Below are 17952 nucleotides of genomic sequence, written 5' to 3'. Positions count from 1 at the left end.
GATAATTGCAAAAACCACAATTACTTTTATACCAAGCTAATATTTACCGAAGTTCACTTATATAGTAAGTGGAGGAATTAGTATTTGAACCCAGGTGGTCTGATAACAGAACCTGTCATATTAAAATCTGTGCTACTCTAATTTCATGTATCAGACGTTTTTGATATGAGTACTAGAAAAAAGAATCTTTGTAGGCATAGTGTGTTTGGTTTACATTTTTAATTGCATTTTTGTCATGCAGTAAAATATTATTCTTTGAAATTTAGTTGTGCTATAATAATATATAAATGTTTTTCCATTTGGGGGAGATAAAACCCTCGAGTCCAGAGATATGGCTTTAGACTTTTTATTTCCTATTTGGTTTCTCTATGTAAACAAGTGAAAAATAGAAAAATAATGATACTAACCCCCAAAAGCCAAGATCTCAAGACATTTGAAATAGAAGCAGAATCTGAAGTAGTTCTGTTATTTTTCCTCTCTCTTCCTCCCTAAATCTGCTTGTTTACTAATAGTATAAATCAAGAGAAAGGTTTAAGTGTCTTTGAATGTTAGTACACAAAGCTATAAAAGTAACATATATTTATTGACTGCTCATTATAGCCTTGGCACTCTGTGCAATGCTTTATATTATTACATTCAATGATTGTGACAATTACCTTATTAGTAAGGTAATAATATTAAACTCACTTTATAGATGAAGAAACTGAGTTTTAAAGAGACTAACTTACCAAAAACCACATAAGGAGTAAATTCTAAAGTAATGTGTTTTGAAATGTATTAAAGACAACTGGTATCGGAATCAAATAGGGGTGCTTATTAAAAACACAGGACTGTGTCTCCTCAGCCTTTCAACTGAGTACATTAGCTATTTGTAGTTGAACATCTAGTGTTTTAACAAACACCTCAGTTGAAATGTTTGAGGATCATGTTCGTAAAATTTATTACCACTAATTTAAGAAAAAAGAGTACCTTAAGGGAAGCTGTGGCAAGGAAATGCAGTTTTTGCCTGTTACTCTGTTGAAGGGTGCCCTCTCCACATATCTATAAATACTTCATGAGTTACTCAGCAAAAACTAAGCATAGAACTGTCAGGAAAAGAACTAGATAAAACATTTTTACTTGCTGTTCTATCTACTAGCCTATGGGCCTTGTCAAGAAGGATTTATTCATTTTCAGAACTCATCAGGTTTCTTGCAAATTTTATTTTCCTTCTTCTTGCACAGAAAATTACTGCACTTGGATCTGAAAAGAGTTAGACTTGGAATCAAAATTATATTTGTATAGTGTTTTACTGACTATGCTGCTTCCTATAAAACTATCTCATACAATGGGAAGCAAATATTTTTCTGTCCCTTATGAACCAGAAACTTCTTGGTGCTGGGCATAGAGTAGCAAAGGAAAGTCATAGTGTATGCCTTCATGGAGTTTCTGATATAGTTAATATTCTGAAGTTTTATTTTAGGTTGTAGAACTGTGAGGTACATAAGATGGCTGTTAACCTATTTTAAATATGAGAAAATGGAAGTTAAAGTGGCTACTGGACTGGTCCATAGTTGTACTTTAATTAAATGATCACACCATCTGAATCATTTTACTAATTTTAAGTTTAGTATTCTTTCCACTACCTTATGCTGTCTTTCAAATATGTTGTATAGTTTTCAAACTTAAGAATTTTGCACAGCTCAAGTCAATTAAGCCCTAACCTTTTTTGTTCCAGTTTAAAATGTATGTGTTTATGTCTGAAGATGCAGTGAGTCATACTATGTTGAGATAATTAGGAATGGAAGACAAGAAGAAAGAAAATTAATGGAAACAGAACCACTGAGAAACGAAGAATCAACTCACAGATTGGCTTTTGGATGTATAAGAAGACACTAAGTTATACCTTAGTATATAGGGATGTATAAAGAAGGGTATTGGTAGGAACGGTAATGAAAAGATGACTCCAAGGTAAATAAAAGAAAAAATAAGCAATTTTATGGTTAGTGATTCCTACATTCAGATAGTTTATTGTACAATCAAGCACTGTCTGTGACATCCTTCCCATCTCTTTGCATTAAAGTAGTTCGTCTATCTTTGCCATGCCTGCCTTTCTCTCACACATTAAAAAATGTTTGTTCTGACACAAGGTAGGGTGAATTTTCCCATTATGAAAATAAGCACAATTCATATTTTCTCTTCCATTTTCAGAAAGCTCAAACCTGTGAATGAAAAAGGTAGAATGAATTCTTTTGGAAGCTAAATAATCAACAATCAAAGGCTCTGTGTAATATTTTGTTGCATAGAGACAAAAATTATGGGGTGAAAAGTTGAAAACAACATTCACATCATTGAGAAAATTCTAATCTGCTGAGGAGTATGTATTTGAATAGCGCAATAGTACTTCAATACAACATAGGATCAAGCAGCAAGTGAACAGTAACTAAAATAGTGGTCCAGAGGAAGAGAAGGATGGGGATCTGAAATGATGGGAAATACTTTATTTTTTCATCTTTTTATAGAAGATAATACATTAGTTCTGTAGTGAAGTAGCTTCACAGGATGGAAATGACCTCAAGAGAAAGTAAGTTGGTTAAATATTTTTGAAATAAAGACTTATGTTATAGGGTAACAGACATAAGACAGCACACTGTATGGTAGTTGCCTGTTAACTTGTTTATATTCTCTACTACACTGCTTATGACCAAAGGAGGGGAAAATGTGTATTTACTAACTCATTTGCCAGATACCTATGAGATATCCACCATGTGCCAAAATTGTTTTATGAGGTGATGATAGAGTGGCAAACAAAGACAAGATCCCTTCTCATGGGGAACTTACATTGTAGTTGAAGTATATTGATTTATTGAAAGAACAGAGGGAACACCAGTTTGCCTGCAATATTGTGAATGAGGCAACACAATATGGTGATAGGAGACAAAGCCAAAGGTCCTTGAGGCTTGTTTGTAGCTGTAGTAGCCTTGTCTCCTGCTCATAGTAAATACTTAATAAATGTCTGTTGAATAAATTAATTAAAAATTTAAGTAATAATCAGATTGTAAAAGTTTGGGTTAATCAGTTTAAATTTAAAAAAAAATTCATTAAATTTATTGGGGTGATATCAGCTTAAATTTTAACTGGAGAGACATTGTTGTTTTGATACACAAGATGAGCAAAATGTATTGAGACTGGAGATTGGAAAGCCACATTAAATAACTTGTAATGTAGTTGGCCCATTTGCCTATGTTGTTTGTAGAAGGATGGAGCCTTATGGCATGAACATTAGAACCACTTTGTAAATGATGTTGTGCCTGATTCTCAGAAATGAGTAGGTAAAACATTACTGAAAAGTCAAAAGAATCCACAAAGTAATAGCTTTCAACCATAAAATAATAAGGATGATAATTTTGTTCTATAAATAATATGAAGAGAATCAGATTAAGCAAAAAAAAAAAAGACACATACAATGTTCCAACAGTCAAGTTGAGAGTAAAAACGAATGAGAAAAAAATATGGGGAATAGAAGTGGATTGTGACTTAGATAAAGAGCAGAGGAATGGGAGAGAAGGGAATTGTTTTATTAGCAGTGTTCTCTTATTAGGATTAGGGTGTAAGAGACTCAACATCTGCTTATATAGCCGACAGTAGGGTATAAAACTACTTCCCAACTTTTAATTAATTTATGTTCAAGAGGCTCGAGTATCTCAAGAATAAAAATTGCTAGTTGTGCCTTGTATTCTGAGTGCCCAGTGACTTACATATTTTTGGAGGGAACTGAGCCATCTTCCCACATCCAGACTTCATTAGAGTTCTGGCGGGACAATCCAACCCAACGAATTAATGCAGTCCTGGATTTGATGTATTCCTATTGCAAACACAAATAAGTATAGCGGTCAGAATGCTTTCACAGTTCTTTAAAGAAGACATAAAGACAAAACTTCTTTAGAAGACCATGGACCAAAGAAAAAAGTTACATTATATGTCTATATTAATATTAATCAATTATATTTGATATTTAGAATTATACCAAGTTCACTTGTTTTAGAATTTAAAAATATTTGTAGGACACAGGAAATAAATTATACATAAGATAGCTGATATTCTAATCTTATGTGTTTATCTTCCATCAATTGAAGATTAGAGTACCAAATATAAGATAAATGAGATAAATGGTAAACAACTAGAGAAGGAAAATGAAAAAGAAATACATTGTTGGTGAAATATTATATTTCCTAGATTTAACCTTTACTTGCTTTGGTTTCATTGTTTAGCTTGCTTACAAAGTCTTACATTAGGAGTATTAATTTAATTTAATTAGTTGGGTGAAAGAAAATTATAAGATGTCTTTCTCAATGGGATTTACAAATAACATATATCTACTTTTCCCGATTTACCTTTGTCTACTTAGTAATTATCACTATCTACTATACTACGTACTATGTTTTGTTCATTACTTATTATTCCTATTAGAATATAAACTCCATGAGGTTAGGAATTTTTGTTATTGATTTATTAATGAAAAATATTTTATTAATTGCATAGTTTAGGTCCTGGAACAGTTCCAATACATATTTGTTGAATTAATAGATAAATTAATTAGTCAATCAATCAATCTGTGTGTAACAAAATTAAATGGAGGTCAAATGTTCATATACTGTCATACCCTCCAGAAAAATGGAGAGGTGGAACATCATTCTTGGCAAATAAGAACTGTCTCAAGCTTTCAGACACACATGTGAGACACAGAATGGCATTCCATAAAGAGAAGGTCACTTTTGACCACCTATTTCTTGAAGCTTGTGCCACTCGCCACCTTTTGGTTAATTCCTATTCTTTTCTTTCAAATACAACCACATTATATACTTTACCATAGGAAGTATATTCTACCTGAAATTCTGTCTAAAATTCAACTTTATTTTTCAAAAATTATATTATCTCCTCTATTAGGTATAAAGCTCCAACCTGGCATCAGCTTAAAATAATGAAATTCAAGAGATGTTTATACATCTCCAATTAATCTCTTTGTATTGGAGTTGAGATTTTAGGGTACTCTCTTCTTTTGTCTGATTGGAAAGATTAATTTATTTTTCTGAGTATATTCTTTATGAGTCGGAACCCACAAAGAAAGTAAGTAGATGGTACAGCAAGTTAAAATAAGAGGGCACACAATGACATAAATGCCACTAGGCTGATCTCCTCATGTCTGGTTCACTGCTATGTACTTCAGTTCTCAGGAAATTATAAGTCAATTTTGCTGATCAACTGGATCAATTCTGTAGATCATGACTGGTTTGAATATTTGAGTTCTGTTGAAGCTCTAGCTGCACATAGCCCAAATCCTAATCTTCTATTCCCATTTACATTTGCTTTCATTTTAATGTGCAAAATGTAAATAATTACTATACTAGAAATTATAGAATAAGTATCATAAAGAATTCTTGCCTTCAAGAAAAATATGTTTTGATAAACCTATATTGGGTAAAACAGAGACTCCAAGGCTTGGTTTCTGCTTTGCTCCTAGGATTCATGAAAAGAAAAGCTACATTAAATAATAAAGGGAATGTGGATGTGGACATATTTTGTTTAAAAATATAGGCTTAGAAGCTGTCAAAGAGGGAAATATGGAAGAGGAGATATGTTTAGTAGAAAATTTTCAACTTAAATATTGTGTGTTTTGCAAATGAGATTGCTCCCCAAACTATGTTTGGGAGAGCCTATGAAAAAATGGAGTTTGCTTTATGGCTTTTTCAGTTGTCTACAATTCAGCAGGAACTGAGAAGGCATGTAATATTGGGATAACACTGTTATTTATATTTTACAACCATATTTCATTTCTTTATGTTTTCAGATTATTTTATTAATTAGTACATAGACTTAAGGAAATTGAAAAAAGGTTAAGTGACTTGTTGCAGAAATAAGACCAGAACTTCAACTCTCGTTAGTCCTACTTAACCACTTTCTATTCTCAAATTTTGTGATTTTTACTGAGTTTAATAAGGTTTTCAGATTAGCAAAACTGGAAGGCATGAGAAAAGTATCTTTTTAAGTCAAATATTTCACTTGGGATTTTCCCCCTATGATCCCAAATTATTTAACACAGGAATCACCTCACCAGGATGTTCTGGTTGGCAATCTTCAGTAGAGTAGCATTCCTGTCGGTACAGTACTGCTTACTCTCTTCCCAGGTCAAGTTGTGCCTGAAGAATCCATAGCAACTATCTCCATGATATCTCCAATTTGTGTCACATGGGCTGCACTTATGGCCTTAAGAAGAAATCAAACATAGGAAACCTTTTATTCTAAATCAGACTTACATATTCCCCAAATTCAATTTTTCCTATAGATCTCAAGATTTTCTACAGATAGCATCACAGAAATATTCCAGGGATAAGGGAGATGAAGAGGTTACCAAACCATACTTACTGAAACCATTCTTTTGTTCTGATTGTTTTACTAAATTTTGGCAGAGCTGCTTTGCTAATTGTTGCAGAGATCCTGAGAGATTTTCATTCTCAACTTGTAGGTAGTTTTGCTGCGTGAGAGCTAAATGTAAAAATTAGTTAATAGTTTATAATCAGAATAAAAAAATACTGCAAAGACATTTCAATAAACTTCAGTTTTACTAGAATTATCAATCTATGAAGGGTTTACAAGATACACATGAGAAATGAGTGCTGACAAGGGACCAGGGTCAAGGGGTGGGGTATAAAGAACAAATTAAGAACTAAGCAAACTGACAGCTGAGGGTTATCCAAAAGAATAAGTGAACTATTTGAAGGAGGTAATCACAAATAAGAAAAGGCCATGATCAAATCACATGCCCAAAGAAGTTGTTTTGAAGTTTCCATACTACAGATTTCTATGCAGATCTCACAAATGTGAATAAACTCTCTTTTTTTGTTTTTCATGTAATACCAAAATATCCATTTATTTAAAAGTTACATATTGATTGCCTTTTATGCTGAAAGTATTGTAATATTTAAGTAAATAAAAAATGGTGAATGAAAGATTCTAAAATATGAAAAAATAAACAAGAACACAAACAAGCAATAATTATATAGATGATAATGTGACTTTGGAGGGCTTTTAGATTTAGAGGGAAAAAATGCTTATAAATTAGGTGGGATATTAATTAACTCTTAGGAAGTAAATACATTCATTAAACAAAATGGGGTGGAGGACATTTTAGGAAGAGGGAATAGAATGAGCAAAATCCCAGGCAGAGAAACATGGGATGTATTTGTGAAACTGAGAAAACTCCATGTTGGCTGGATCTTAGGATTTGCAGGATTGGTAGAAAAGAAAGTTTCAAAGGCTAGTGTGAATCTATGCTGAGGGGGAACTTAAGGACCAGTTAAAAATTCTTGAAAATAATTTTTAATTAACAAAAAAATCTAAATGGTGATTTTAATTGGAAGGGAAAGGTTAGAGTTCTTATTGAGAATATCTTAAGAGCTATGTATAGGATGACTGGAGTGGTGACAAACTGACAAATAAGTTAAGTTTAGTGGCCTACATCAGGACCCTTCCTCGGATGGGTCCTGGTATTGCCTTCCTCGGATGAAATCTTTGGCAATGAGTCAGTACTTACACATAATCCCCAGAGCCACTAGTCCACCAACCAGCCCAATACACAAGACCAGCAGAATCAAAGCCATCACACGCCACAGAGATGAGGAAGGAGAGTCAACTGTGGGCATACAATAAAAATGTCAGGGGGCAGGCAGTATGGCATAGTTACGGGGCAGCACCTCTCCTGGCCCTGCCAACTCAGGATTTTTTGAGGCATATAAACAGCATTATTGGCAGATCTTACCAATGTTCCCTCAGTGATCATCAACAGTAAGCACAACCCAATTCCATTCCACAAATTCATCTTCATCCCTAGTGCATTTGTCTCTGAGTCAAAATACAAGTAGCTGTTAAGATCTTATGTGTTTGTTTTGTTCTGTGACCAACCCTCCCCACAAATAATAATAATGATAATAATAATAATAATAATAATAATAATAATAATAAATAATTGCTTTAATAAGCAGGACCTGCAGAATCACACCCATTTGTTGACATCTTAAAAATGGGTTTTCAAACCTTCTTTCCCCTTACCTTCCTTGGTTTGTATTCCCTCGACATTAAACTCTATAAACCTAAAGTAGCGTTCCCTGCTTGTATCTTTTCTTGTTTGTATTCTAAATAAGTCTGTCCGAGCCTATGTAGATAGTACTCAAATGTTATAGAAAAAGAAAGTCATTCAGGAAAGTAAAAGAAAACTGTACGTGCTGTCACTAGTTAAAAAAAATAAAGTAAATTAGGGTTGACGTATTTCAATAATTAATTTCCAAATTGTTTCCTCTGGGCATTCTTACCTGAGGTGAGAGCTGGTTTTCGAGTTTTAATATTTAAGGTGATGTATCCATCTTCATCCTGCATGGCTTTCTATTGAACTGCAAGTGAGCTTCGGGTTCAACGACTTTACAAAATGTAGTGTCCACGTTTATGATTTCAGTGTCTCTCAGTCTGTGATCCTCCTCTCTCTGGTAAGGTGGAGACATGAGTTGGGGCATATATTTGTTTCTTTGGTTTTTTTTTTTTTTTTCTTTCTTTCCAGGAAATCCTTACATAGCTCCTCAGAGATACATGAACCTTGGACATAAAAACACAAAAATAATAATAACTTGTGGTAAAGGAGTAGATACAGCATTTGTTTCCTTTTTCCTTATCTTCAACTCTGAATGAAGGAATATTGCATCACGTGTATCCTTTCAAAGAACAAAAGTTCACACTTTATCTTAACCCTTGCAGAGTCTAAATCATATTGTTTAAATGAAGTGATTTCTGATAAAAATTCTATCCCATTGTGAGGAAAAAGTCTAATATACTTTGATTTAATATAAGCTAAATTAAATATTTTATGGTGTTATGTTAGAAGACACCATTTCTAATTCTCATCTTGACTTCAACCAACTGCTTGCATTTTTCACAAATCAAATTCTTTATAAATTCAATTACTCCACACAAGGCATACTTCTTGAGCCTAGGCATCAAAGGCAAACAGTCATAAAGTGAAATAATACATTTAGTGACTTCATGTATTGACTTTTAGTGATGTTTGTCTTTTAAAGTGAATTTCCAGGAATAGAAAACTCTTAACTCAATGAAGTCATGTAATTTCAAGTATAGCTGTGCTTAGATGAACAGCTATTTGGGAAAAGGATGGTTTCCTAGTATCCTTTACATCACAATATAATATGTATTCCACACATTTAAGTTTATGAAATGTGTTTTTAAATTGTCATTTTAGCTTATATTGAAAGCATTTATATAATAAGAACACCCATAGAAAGTTAGCTGCTGTACTTATTGTAGGAATATCAGTGAAGGTACTATCTACTTTTTAGAATCACTTTTATATAGTTTTATAGCAGATATTTTTGTTAAACATCCAGGCCAGAAAAGTTTCTCTTTTTCTGAATAACTAGTAAACATTTACCTTCTAAATGATTCTGTTTCTACTTTTTCTTTAGTTAATAAAGTGTTAGACTTTACTTTTCAATATAGTAATTACATAGGATTTCATGACAGATATTTTGTTTACTAACTTTCCTCAGGCACTTCTTGTATACATGTATTATTTTCTTCTTGTTATCTCCTGCACTCTGAATTCTTTGTCAACTCACTTAAAATAATCTTTTATTTTAAAATGTCTTGAGAATGGTGAAAGAATAAACAAAACAGCATGAAAAGCATTGCCTGATCTAAAAATCCCAAACTTACCATGATTTAAATATTTTTAATTAATTTTTGTTAAATTTATTGGGGTGACATTGGTTATATTGGTTTCAAGTATACATTTCTATAACATATCACCTATATGTTGCATACTCTGGGTGTTGACCACCCAAGTCAGTTCTCCTTCCATCATCACACATTTAACACCTTTTTCCCTCTTCTACCACTGCCCCGCCCCCTCTTAACCTCTGGTAATCACTAAACTGTTGTCTGTGTCTATGAGTTTTTGTTTCTTCGTTAGTTTGTCTTATTCCTTTGTTGTTTTCAGTTTTATATCCCACATACGAGTGAAGTCACACAGCTCTCGACTTTTTTCTGACTTATTTCGCTCAGCATGATAATCTCAAGATTCATACATGTTGTCGCAAATGGCAGTATTTCATCCTTTCTTATGACTGAGTAATATTCCATTGTGTATATGTGCCTCATCTTCTTTATCCAATCATCTATCAAAGGACACTGGTTGCTTTCATATCTTGGACACCATGAATAATGCTGCAATAAGGATACATATATCTTTATGGATAAATGTTTTCAGATTTTGGGGGTAGATACCCAGAAAAGGGATTGCTGGGTCATAGAGTAATTCTATTCTTAATTTTTTGAAGAACCTCCTTATTGTTTTGCATAGTGGCTGTACCAGTTTACATTCCCACCAGCAGTGTATAAGGGTTCCTTTTTCTCCACAACCTCTCCAACACTTGTTATTACTTGTCTTGTTGATCACAGTGATTCTAGCAAGTGTGAGGTGGTTTCTCATTGTGGTTTCGATTTGCATTTCCCTAACAGCTAGTGAAGTTGAGCACTTTTTCATTTATCTGTTCCCCATTTGCATGTCTTTTGGGGAGAAATGTCTCTCTAGGTCCTCAGTCCATTTTTTAATTGAATTGCTTTTGTGGTTGTTGATGAGTTGTATGAGTTCTTCATATATTTTGGACATTAGCCCCTTATTGGAGGTGTAGTTTGCAAAATATCTTCTCCCATTCGGTTGGTTGCCTCTTTATTTTGTTGATGGTTTCTTTTGCTGTGCAGAGCTATTTAGTTTGATATAGCCCCATTCATTTATTTTGGCTTTTACTTCCCTTGCCCTTTTGAGGTCAATAAATGGTGCTGGGAAAATTGGAAAGCCACATGCAAGAGAATGAAACTAGGTTGCTATCTGCCACCACATACAAAATTAACTCGAAATGGATCAAAGACCTAAATATAAGACCTGAAACAATAAATTGCATAGAGAAAAGCATAGGTACTAGATTTCTGGATCTTGGGTTCAGAGAGGATTTTATGAACTTGACCTCAAAAGCAATGATTTAAATATTTTCACCAAAAAATAATCCTTAATGAAAAATCCCACTTACTTTAAATAAAAGTCAAATGTGATAATGTACTAAAAATGAAGTAGTTGAATCTCTTAAATCCCCAAATCCAGGAGTACTCTGGACTTACTTCTTGATCCATGCATGCTTAAAAGTATACATTTAACATCAGAAGTAAATAAAGCTAAAACAGGTAACAGGAAGCCTCAGATGATATTCCTTTGCTATGTCTCAGTCTCTGGAATATAATTCATAATGGTTTTAGGGTCTTTGATGACTCTAGCCACAGACTGAGAGTCTTATGTCTAGATCTATATTTCATAAAAACATATTTGCCTTTATTTGTATCCCCCAAGAATAGCTTTGTGCTGTTGGAAATATGTTAGCTCTGAGTACAGAGACTCTCAATGGAGCTCGTGATAACATTGAGTCTTAATTCTGCTTTCTCCCTCTACATGTCTTATAAATACAAGCTGAGATACTCAGCAACAATTAAACAGAGAACTGCAGGACAAAGAGCATAGATATCACAAGCTTTCTTTTCTCTTTTCCAAAATCTAGGAGCTTTGCTAGATAACTCTTAATCATGCTACTAGGCATATTATTGACATATTTTAACTTTGAACTTTTAATTTTACCTTTAACTTTTCACTTGAATATTTCATTACTCCCTCTTTTTTTGGTTCAGGGAACTAAAAAAAATCTGAAAAAACATTCTTTATTCCAAACAAACTTATGAGTTTGAATTTAGAATAAAAACCTTTATTTGTTTACTATTTAAGAGGCACTTTTACATGAATTATCTCTTTTATTTTAAAGCAGGTATTTAATTAATGTTTATTGTATTTCAGACACCGAAACTGACATTGAGCATTCATAGAGAAAGTCATGGTACTAGTCCTTATGGAGCACAGAATCTTAGACTTTTGCTCTCTACCCTTTATTTTTCAGTATTTAGAACAACTTCCCTGACCCCACTGCACACCAGCCCACATCTCATTCTGCTTCCATGTCTCACTCTTTTCTGTAACACCTAACTATCTGACACACATAGAGTCTTCTTAGATATTTAAATTTTTGTTGTATATCCCCTCAAGAGTGTATTCCATAACACTAAAATAGTGACTGACTTACAGTTACCACCCAACAGATACTGGTGAATAAATGAATGGATAAATATATGTACAATGGGTATTTTCATTCTAATATTACTCATACAAAAAAAGAAGTTTAAGGAAGTTGGGGGCTTCTGTGATCATATTTCTTGTAAAAAGTAGTACCATCTTCCTGGTTTCCAAGGTCTTTTCACTACCCTATGATGTCTTTTTAAATTTAGGCATTGTCCAGACACCATTATCTATGTTTATAGCTGAAGAAGGAGTAAAAGACACTAGGGTGACAATGACAAGTTGTAAATGCAATACGAAAAGAAGTTAGTGGAACGCATAACGTGACAGATAAGACTGATCAATATAAAATGATGGCTAGTGGGTGTGTGAAAGAGAAAGTGAAAAAGAAAATAATGTTGAATGCTATAATAATGTCTCTAAACTGAAAAAATATGCACAGGAACTGAGCATTTTGCAGTTGGTGATATCTTTTTATAAACTTTTTAATGTATATCACCTTTAAGCTAATCCTTAGGTGCATTTATCGGTGATATTCTGTTGCCTCTTTCAGTCCTCTGCATTAACATTTTTGGTTCACCTTTTACTGACTAACCTCTTACACACATTAAATACTGTTTATTTTTGGAAAAGGCTAGGATTTCCTGTCATGAAAAAGGCATAATTAATATTTTCTCTTTATCTTCAGAAAGCTTGAACATGTGGACTGAAGTTAAAATAAGCTGTATTAAAAGTTAGTGAATTAAACAATGAATAACTATCAGACAGCAATTATGGTAGAGCGTTTTGTTAGACGTAGTAGAGAAAATGAAGAAAAAATATGTGTGAGACTCCATCTGTACTACTGAGAAGTTTTTCATACACATGCACACAAAACATCTGTAAGTAAACATGTTAAATGATCACAAAATGGAATATATAAGACTTGAAGGAAAGGCAAAATTTCATGAGAGAGAAAAAGAGAATGTTTACCATGAATGGCAAACATCTGAATGAAACTATATGTTTGAATGAGCATGTGATCAAGAGGCAGTGAATTGATCAACCATATTTAAACTAAGGATTCATTTCACAGCATGTTTGAATAGAAGGTGTCCTATTAAAATGATTGTAAAACTTACATGGCAGGCACAATTAATAAATCAATTACTAGAACATATATTTATTGGCCACTGTTTATGTTTCAAGTACTATTCTGTATTCTGGAGATCAAATGATGAAAAAAACGTACAAGAGTTGCACTCTTACCAAGCTTATATTTTAGTGGGGGAAGGGGGTGGACACAGGTAGCAGAGAAGCAAAGGAAGCACAGAGCAAGATAATTTCATGAGAAATGCGATGAAGGAAAAAAAAATCGGATAATAGATCTCTACTGGTCAGGCTTGGGACAGGCCCTAGCTGTGTTCATTTGAATTGATTTGTTTAACTTTTACTAGGAGTGCTTGGGCAATTGCACAGTTTCTTCCATTTTTAATATCATCTAGAATAATTTAATCTTACTTCTGATATACTAATAGTGATAGCTACCATGTATTATTATGTCTACTGTGTTTCCCCAAAAATAAGACCTAGCCAGACAATCAAATCTAATGCATCTTTTGGAGCAAAAATTAATATAAGACCCGGTCTTTATATTACATTATATTATATTATATTATATTATATTATATTATATTATATTATATTATATATTATATCATACCCTGTACTATATTATATTATACCCGATATTATATTATATTACATTATATTACATTACATTATATTATATGCTATAAGACCGGGTCTTATATTAATTTTTGCTCCAAAAGACGAATTAGAGCTGATTGTCTGGCTAGGTCTTGTTTTCAGGGAAACACGGTATATGCATTAATCACCTCTATGGTGGGTATTTAACTTATGCCGGTTTTACTAATATAAGAAAGGTAAAACACATAGGTTAAGTAACTTGCCAAAAATCACAGGACAAGTAAATGTCGATGCAGAATTTGAATCAATCAGCCTGTCTTCAGAACTTTTTATTTTAATTAGGATATTTTATTATCCTGATTGGATTAATATACATTTGGAAGTATTATAAATTCCATCCTATGTTCATCTTCTGGCTCCCCCTTGTGTCCATTTTTTCTTTCTGCTTTTATCTTTATTTTCTTTAGATCTTTGATACATCAAATTTAATCTTCACTTTTCTTCCTCCTTTTTTGGAAAAATGTTTGAATTAATTCCCATTCTGGCCATTCTCTGGGTACTACCCAATACCCTGCGTACTTTCTTTAAAAGTGTTCTCTGAAATAAAAAAATCTGTGGCAGTGGAATTGTCATTGAAGAACAACAGAGTGAGAATATAACTTCCTATCAGGTAAACTTGGTGTTTCTTTTACTGTATCCCATATCAACAATATTTCTATATTTCGTAACTGTGTGCAATAAACAATATTTTCTGACGTTTTAACACATGTGAGAGCAGCAAGAAAAGTCAAATGTGTTTCTAAATTTTGGGCTGAGGAACTATATGAAGTTTTTACTTACTGAGACAAGGAAGCATAGAGTGAGATACATTGAGAAAGTCTTGTTCATTTCTTTATGTGCTAAGTTTGAAAATCCTATAACACATCTAAATACATATGCCAAGTCTCTAGTCAACCAGATGGGCCTGAAGATCAATGGAGATATACAGTTTACGGTCATCAGTTTACGGCTATTACTTTAAGCCATGAATCTAGAAGAGCTCATCCAGATCCAGGGATCAGCATAAAAAGAAAACAGAGAACCAAGTACTGAATTCTGGGGTACCGCAGCATTTTGAAGTCAGATAAAGAAGAATCAGCAGATCTGAGAAAAAATTAGGTAGTGAAGTAAAAACAAACAAACAAAAATTGTGATCAATTTTCTTCTTTATAGAAATAATTATGAACCAGGTGAGATTTTCCATTATTTCACCCAAGTATTATAGTAAGAGCTTAAATACCATTTTAGTGAACTTTAAAGTATGTGAAAGAATCGTGGAAATGAACATGAAAACTCAGTCTTTGCAACCTCTGGTGAAAGTGAAAGACCAGAGCAGAGATGGAAAAATATCCTAAATTTTCATTTCTATAATCACTTATTTGATGTATCTTTTCCTCAAATAAGTGGTCTCTGCCTTTACCTAATTTGCCTAGAATAGTAAACATAAACATAGATTTGTTATTCATTTCCACATTTTGGGAAGTGGAGTTTGGTTGATTATGACCCAGATCCTCCAAACTTCTTTTTTGACTGAGCACTCCATTAGTTTGAAAAAAGTGAACACGAACAAGAAATATATGTACATTTATGTATTTAGAAAACATGCACAAATGTCACTCATGAATTATTATTGTTAAATTGCCTTTCTCCAGCCATTTGGATATTTGTTTCCACCCCTGAGTTGGGTACCACTCATTCTGGAGACTTCTGACTTAAGATAATCTTCGAACAGAGGTGGACCTTGGAAGATTTTGAATCATTCCATCAGCCATCTGAAAACAAAACCCACACCAAATCCTTCCCTGAGATTAGTTACCTAATCTTCTCCTCCTTACACCCAAAGGAAATTCTTAGAAAAGTTTCCTTAGTTTCATTGCTCATGGATAGAGCCCAAATATTTTTTTGTGTCCTATTTTAGTTCCCTATTGCTGCTGTACCAAATTACACAAATTAGCAGTTTAAACCATAAATGTTTATCGTCTCATAGCTTTGTAGGTTAGAAGTCGGATATGAGTATCATTAAGATAAAATCAAGAAGAAACTGGGACGTCATCAAAATGGCGGCATGAGGTGAACCTCTGTAAAGCTCCCCTGGAATTTACAACTAATCGAACAGCAATAACTGCACAAAGGACTCCCTGCCCAGCAGACAGACAAGACAAAGAGGCCCACTACTTAATTCACCTAAAGGTGGGCGAATCGCACGAGCGGGGGAGGAGGGAAGGGAGAAGTGCGGAGATAGAGCAGTGCGGGTGCAGGACGCAGACCTAGCTCAGTGCTCCAAGCTCACTACATCCTGGAACTACCGCAGCTGCGGGAGAGGGAAGAACTTGGACTGCAAGGGTTCCGCTTATGGCCCACAGGGCTGAGGAGGAAGCATATAACATGGCTGAACCCAATGCTCACAGCAGAGACCTCGGAGAAAAGACTGAGGGAAGAAGGCTGAAAACGGTCGTTTAAGCCCTCACTGTTGAGCAGAGAATGGAAGCCTTAGGTACTGAAACTAGCCAACCCCTCCCTACCCTCCCAGAGCTCGCCCCGCCCCCACCTGCCCGGTGCTAGAAGCAGAACAGTAGCAGTGTTAGATCAAATAAACAGAATATTTGCTGCTCTGAGACCTGTGGACCACAGACACAGATTCGCAGCCCAACTAGTTCTGACAAAAGGGAGGGAGCTGTGGAAGCAGGACCGGCTGTGGTGGTGGTGGTAGCCCCATTGCTCTGGGCCACCTCTCACAACTCACCCTGCCCCTGGCCCCACCTATCTGGGCAGATCCCTGCAAGAGTAAACAAAACTGCTGAAACAGACGGGCTCTGAATCTGGTGCAGGAAGAGCTTTGGAACTTCAAAAGCTCTCCACATACCCACACGGACACTGCGCCCTGTGACCCAGGCGAACTATTAACAGAGGAGAATCTCGTCTTCCAGGGAATCCCCCCATTGTGTGAGAAGCTGAAATAGTGCAGAGAAAACCTAGCACTACCGTGCGAGAGAGCAAAAAAGGCTGCAGTCAGAGAGAAAATACAACATTCTACCAACAAGCACTGGAAAACAAAAAAAAGACCTCTTCCTATCAACCTGTTGCAGAAGCCACTCCTGTAGATGTCTAAGAAGAGAAATAATAAATCAGTAATTGCCATGAATCACCAAAGCAACAAGACAGCTCAGAAAGAAAATGAAAAGTCTCCAGAAAAGGAACTTAAAGATATGGAAATATGTGTCTTAAATGACAGAGAATTCAAGATTGCAGTTCTGAAAAAACTCAACGAGATGCAAGAAAACACAGAAAGGCAGTTTAATGAACTCAGAAACACAAAGAACAACATGAGCATTTTACGAAAGAGAGTGAAATTTTAAAAAAGAACCAAATAGAATTTCTGGAGATTAAGAACTCAATAGAAGAAATTAAGAATGAAATAACCAGCTTAGGTAGTAGAGTTGACCAGATGGAGAAAAGAATCAGTGACATCCAAGATAGAAACCTGGAAATTACACCGATGGAAGAAGAAAGAGACTTGAGACTTAAAAGAAATGAAAGAACTCTACAAGAACTTTCTGACTCCATCAGAAAGAGCAATATAAGAATAATGGGCATACCAGAAGGAGAAGAAAGAGAAGGGAACAGAGAATATATTCAAACAAATTGTTGATGAGAACTTCCGAAACTTGTGGACAGAACTGGATCCTCGAATCCAAGAATCAAATAGAACACCTAATTACCTCAATCCCAACAGGCCTTCTCCAAGGCACATTGTATTGAAGCTGTCTAAAATCAACGACAAAGAAAGAATCCTCAAGGCAGCCAGGGAAAGGAAGACGGTAACCTACAAAGGAAAGCCCATTAGATTATCATCAGATTTTCCAGCAGAAACTCTACAAGCCAGGAGGGAGTGGAACCAAATGTTCAAACTATTGAAAGAGAGAAAGTATGAACCAAGAATAATATATCCAGCAAAGATTTCCTTTAAATATGAAGGAGGAATAAAGACCTTTCCAGACAGACAGAAGCTGAGG

At 34.4% G+C, this 17952-nt stretch overlaps 1 protein-coding gene across 1 annotated transcript; it reads right to left on the bottom strand.

The window, feature by feature from the left end:
- Nucleotides 1-50: 50 nt before the first annotated feature.
- On the bottom strand, nucleotides 51-8608 carry CLEC1B (C-type lectin domain family 1 member B). The gene is made up of 6 exons (XM_033116232.1): nucleotides 8346-8608; nucleotides 7571-7669; nucleotides 6403-6522; nucleotides 6092-6243; nucleotides 3738-3844; nucleotides 51-2201 (listed from the first exon to the last, which is right to left on the bottom strand). Exons 1-6 carry the CDS (start codon nucleotides 8407-8409, stop codon nucleotides 2057-2059), a joined length of 687 nt encoding a protein of 228 aa, XP_032972123.1. The 5' UTR covers nucleotides 8410-8608; the 3' UTR covers nucleotides 51-2056.
- Nucleotides 8609-17952: the final 9344 nt, after the last annotated feature.

The sequence above is a fragment of the Rhinolophus ferrumequinum genome, chromosome 10, assembly GCF_004115265.2.
Source record: "Rhinolophus ferrumequinum isolate MPI-CBG mRhiFer1 chromosome 10, mRhiFer1_v1.p, whole genome shotgun sequence".
NCBI lineage: Eukaryota > Metazoa > Chordata > Mammalia > Chiroptera > Rhinolophidae > Rhinolophus > Rhinolophus ferrumequinum.
This window is presented reverse-complemented; position numbering and strand designations above follow the sequence as displayed.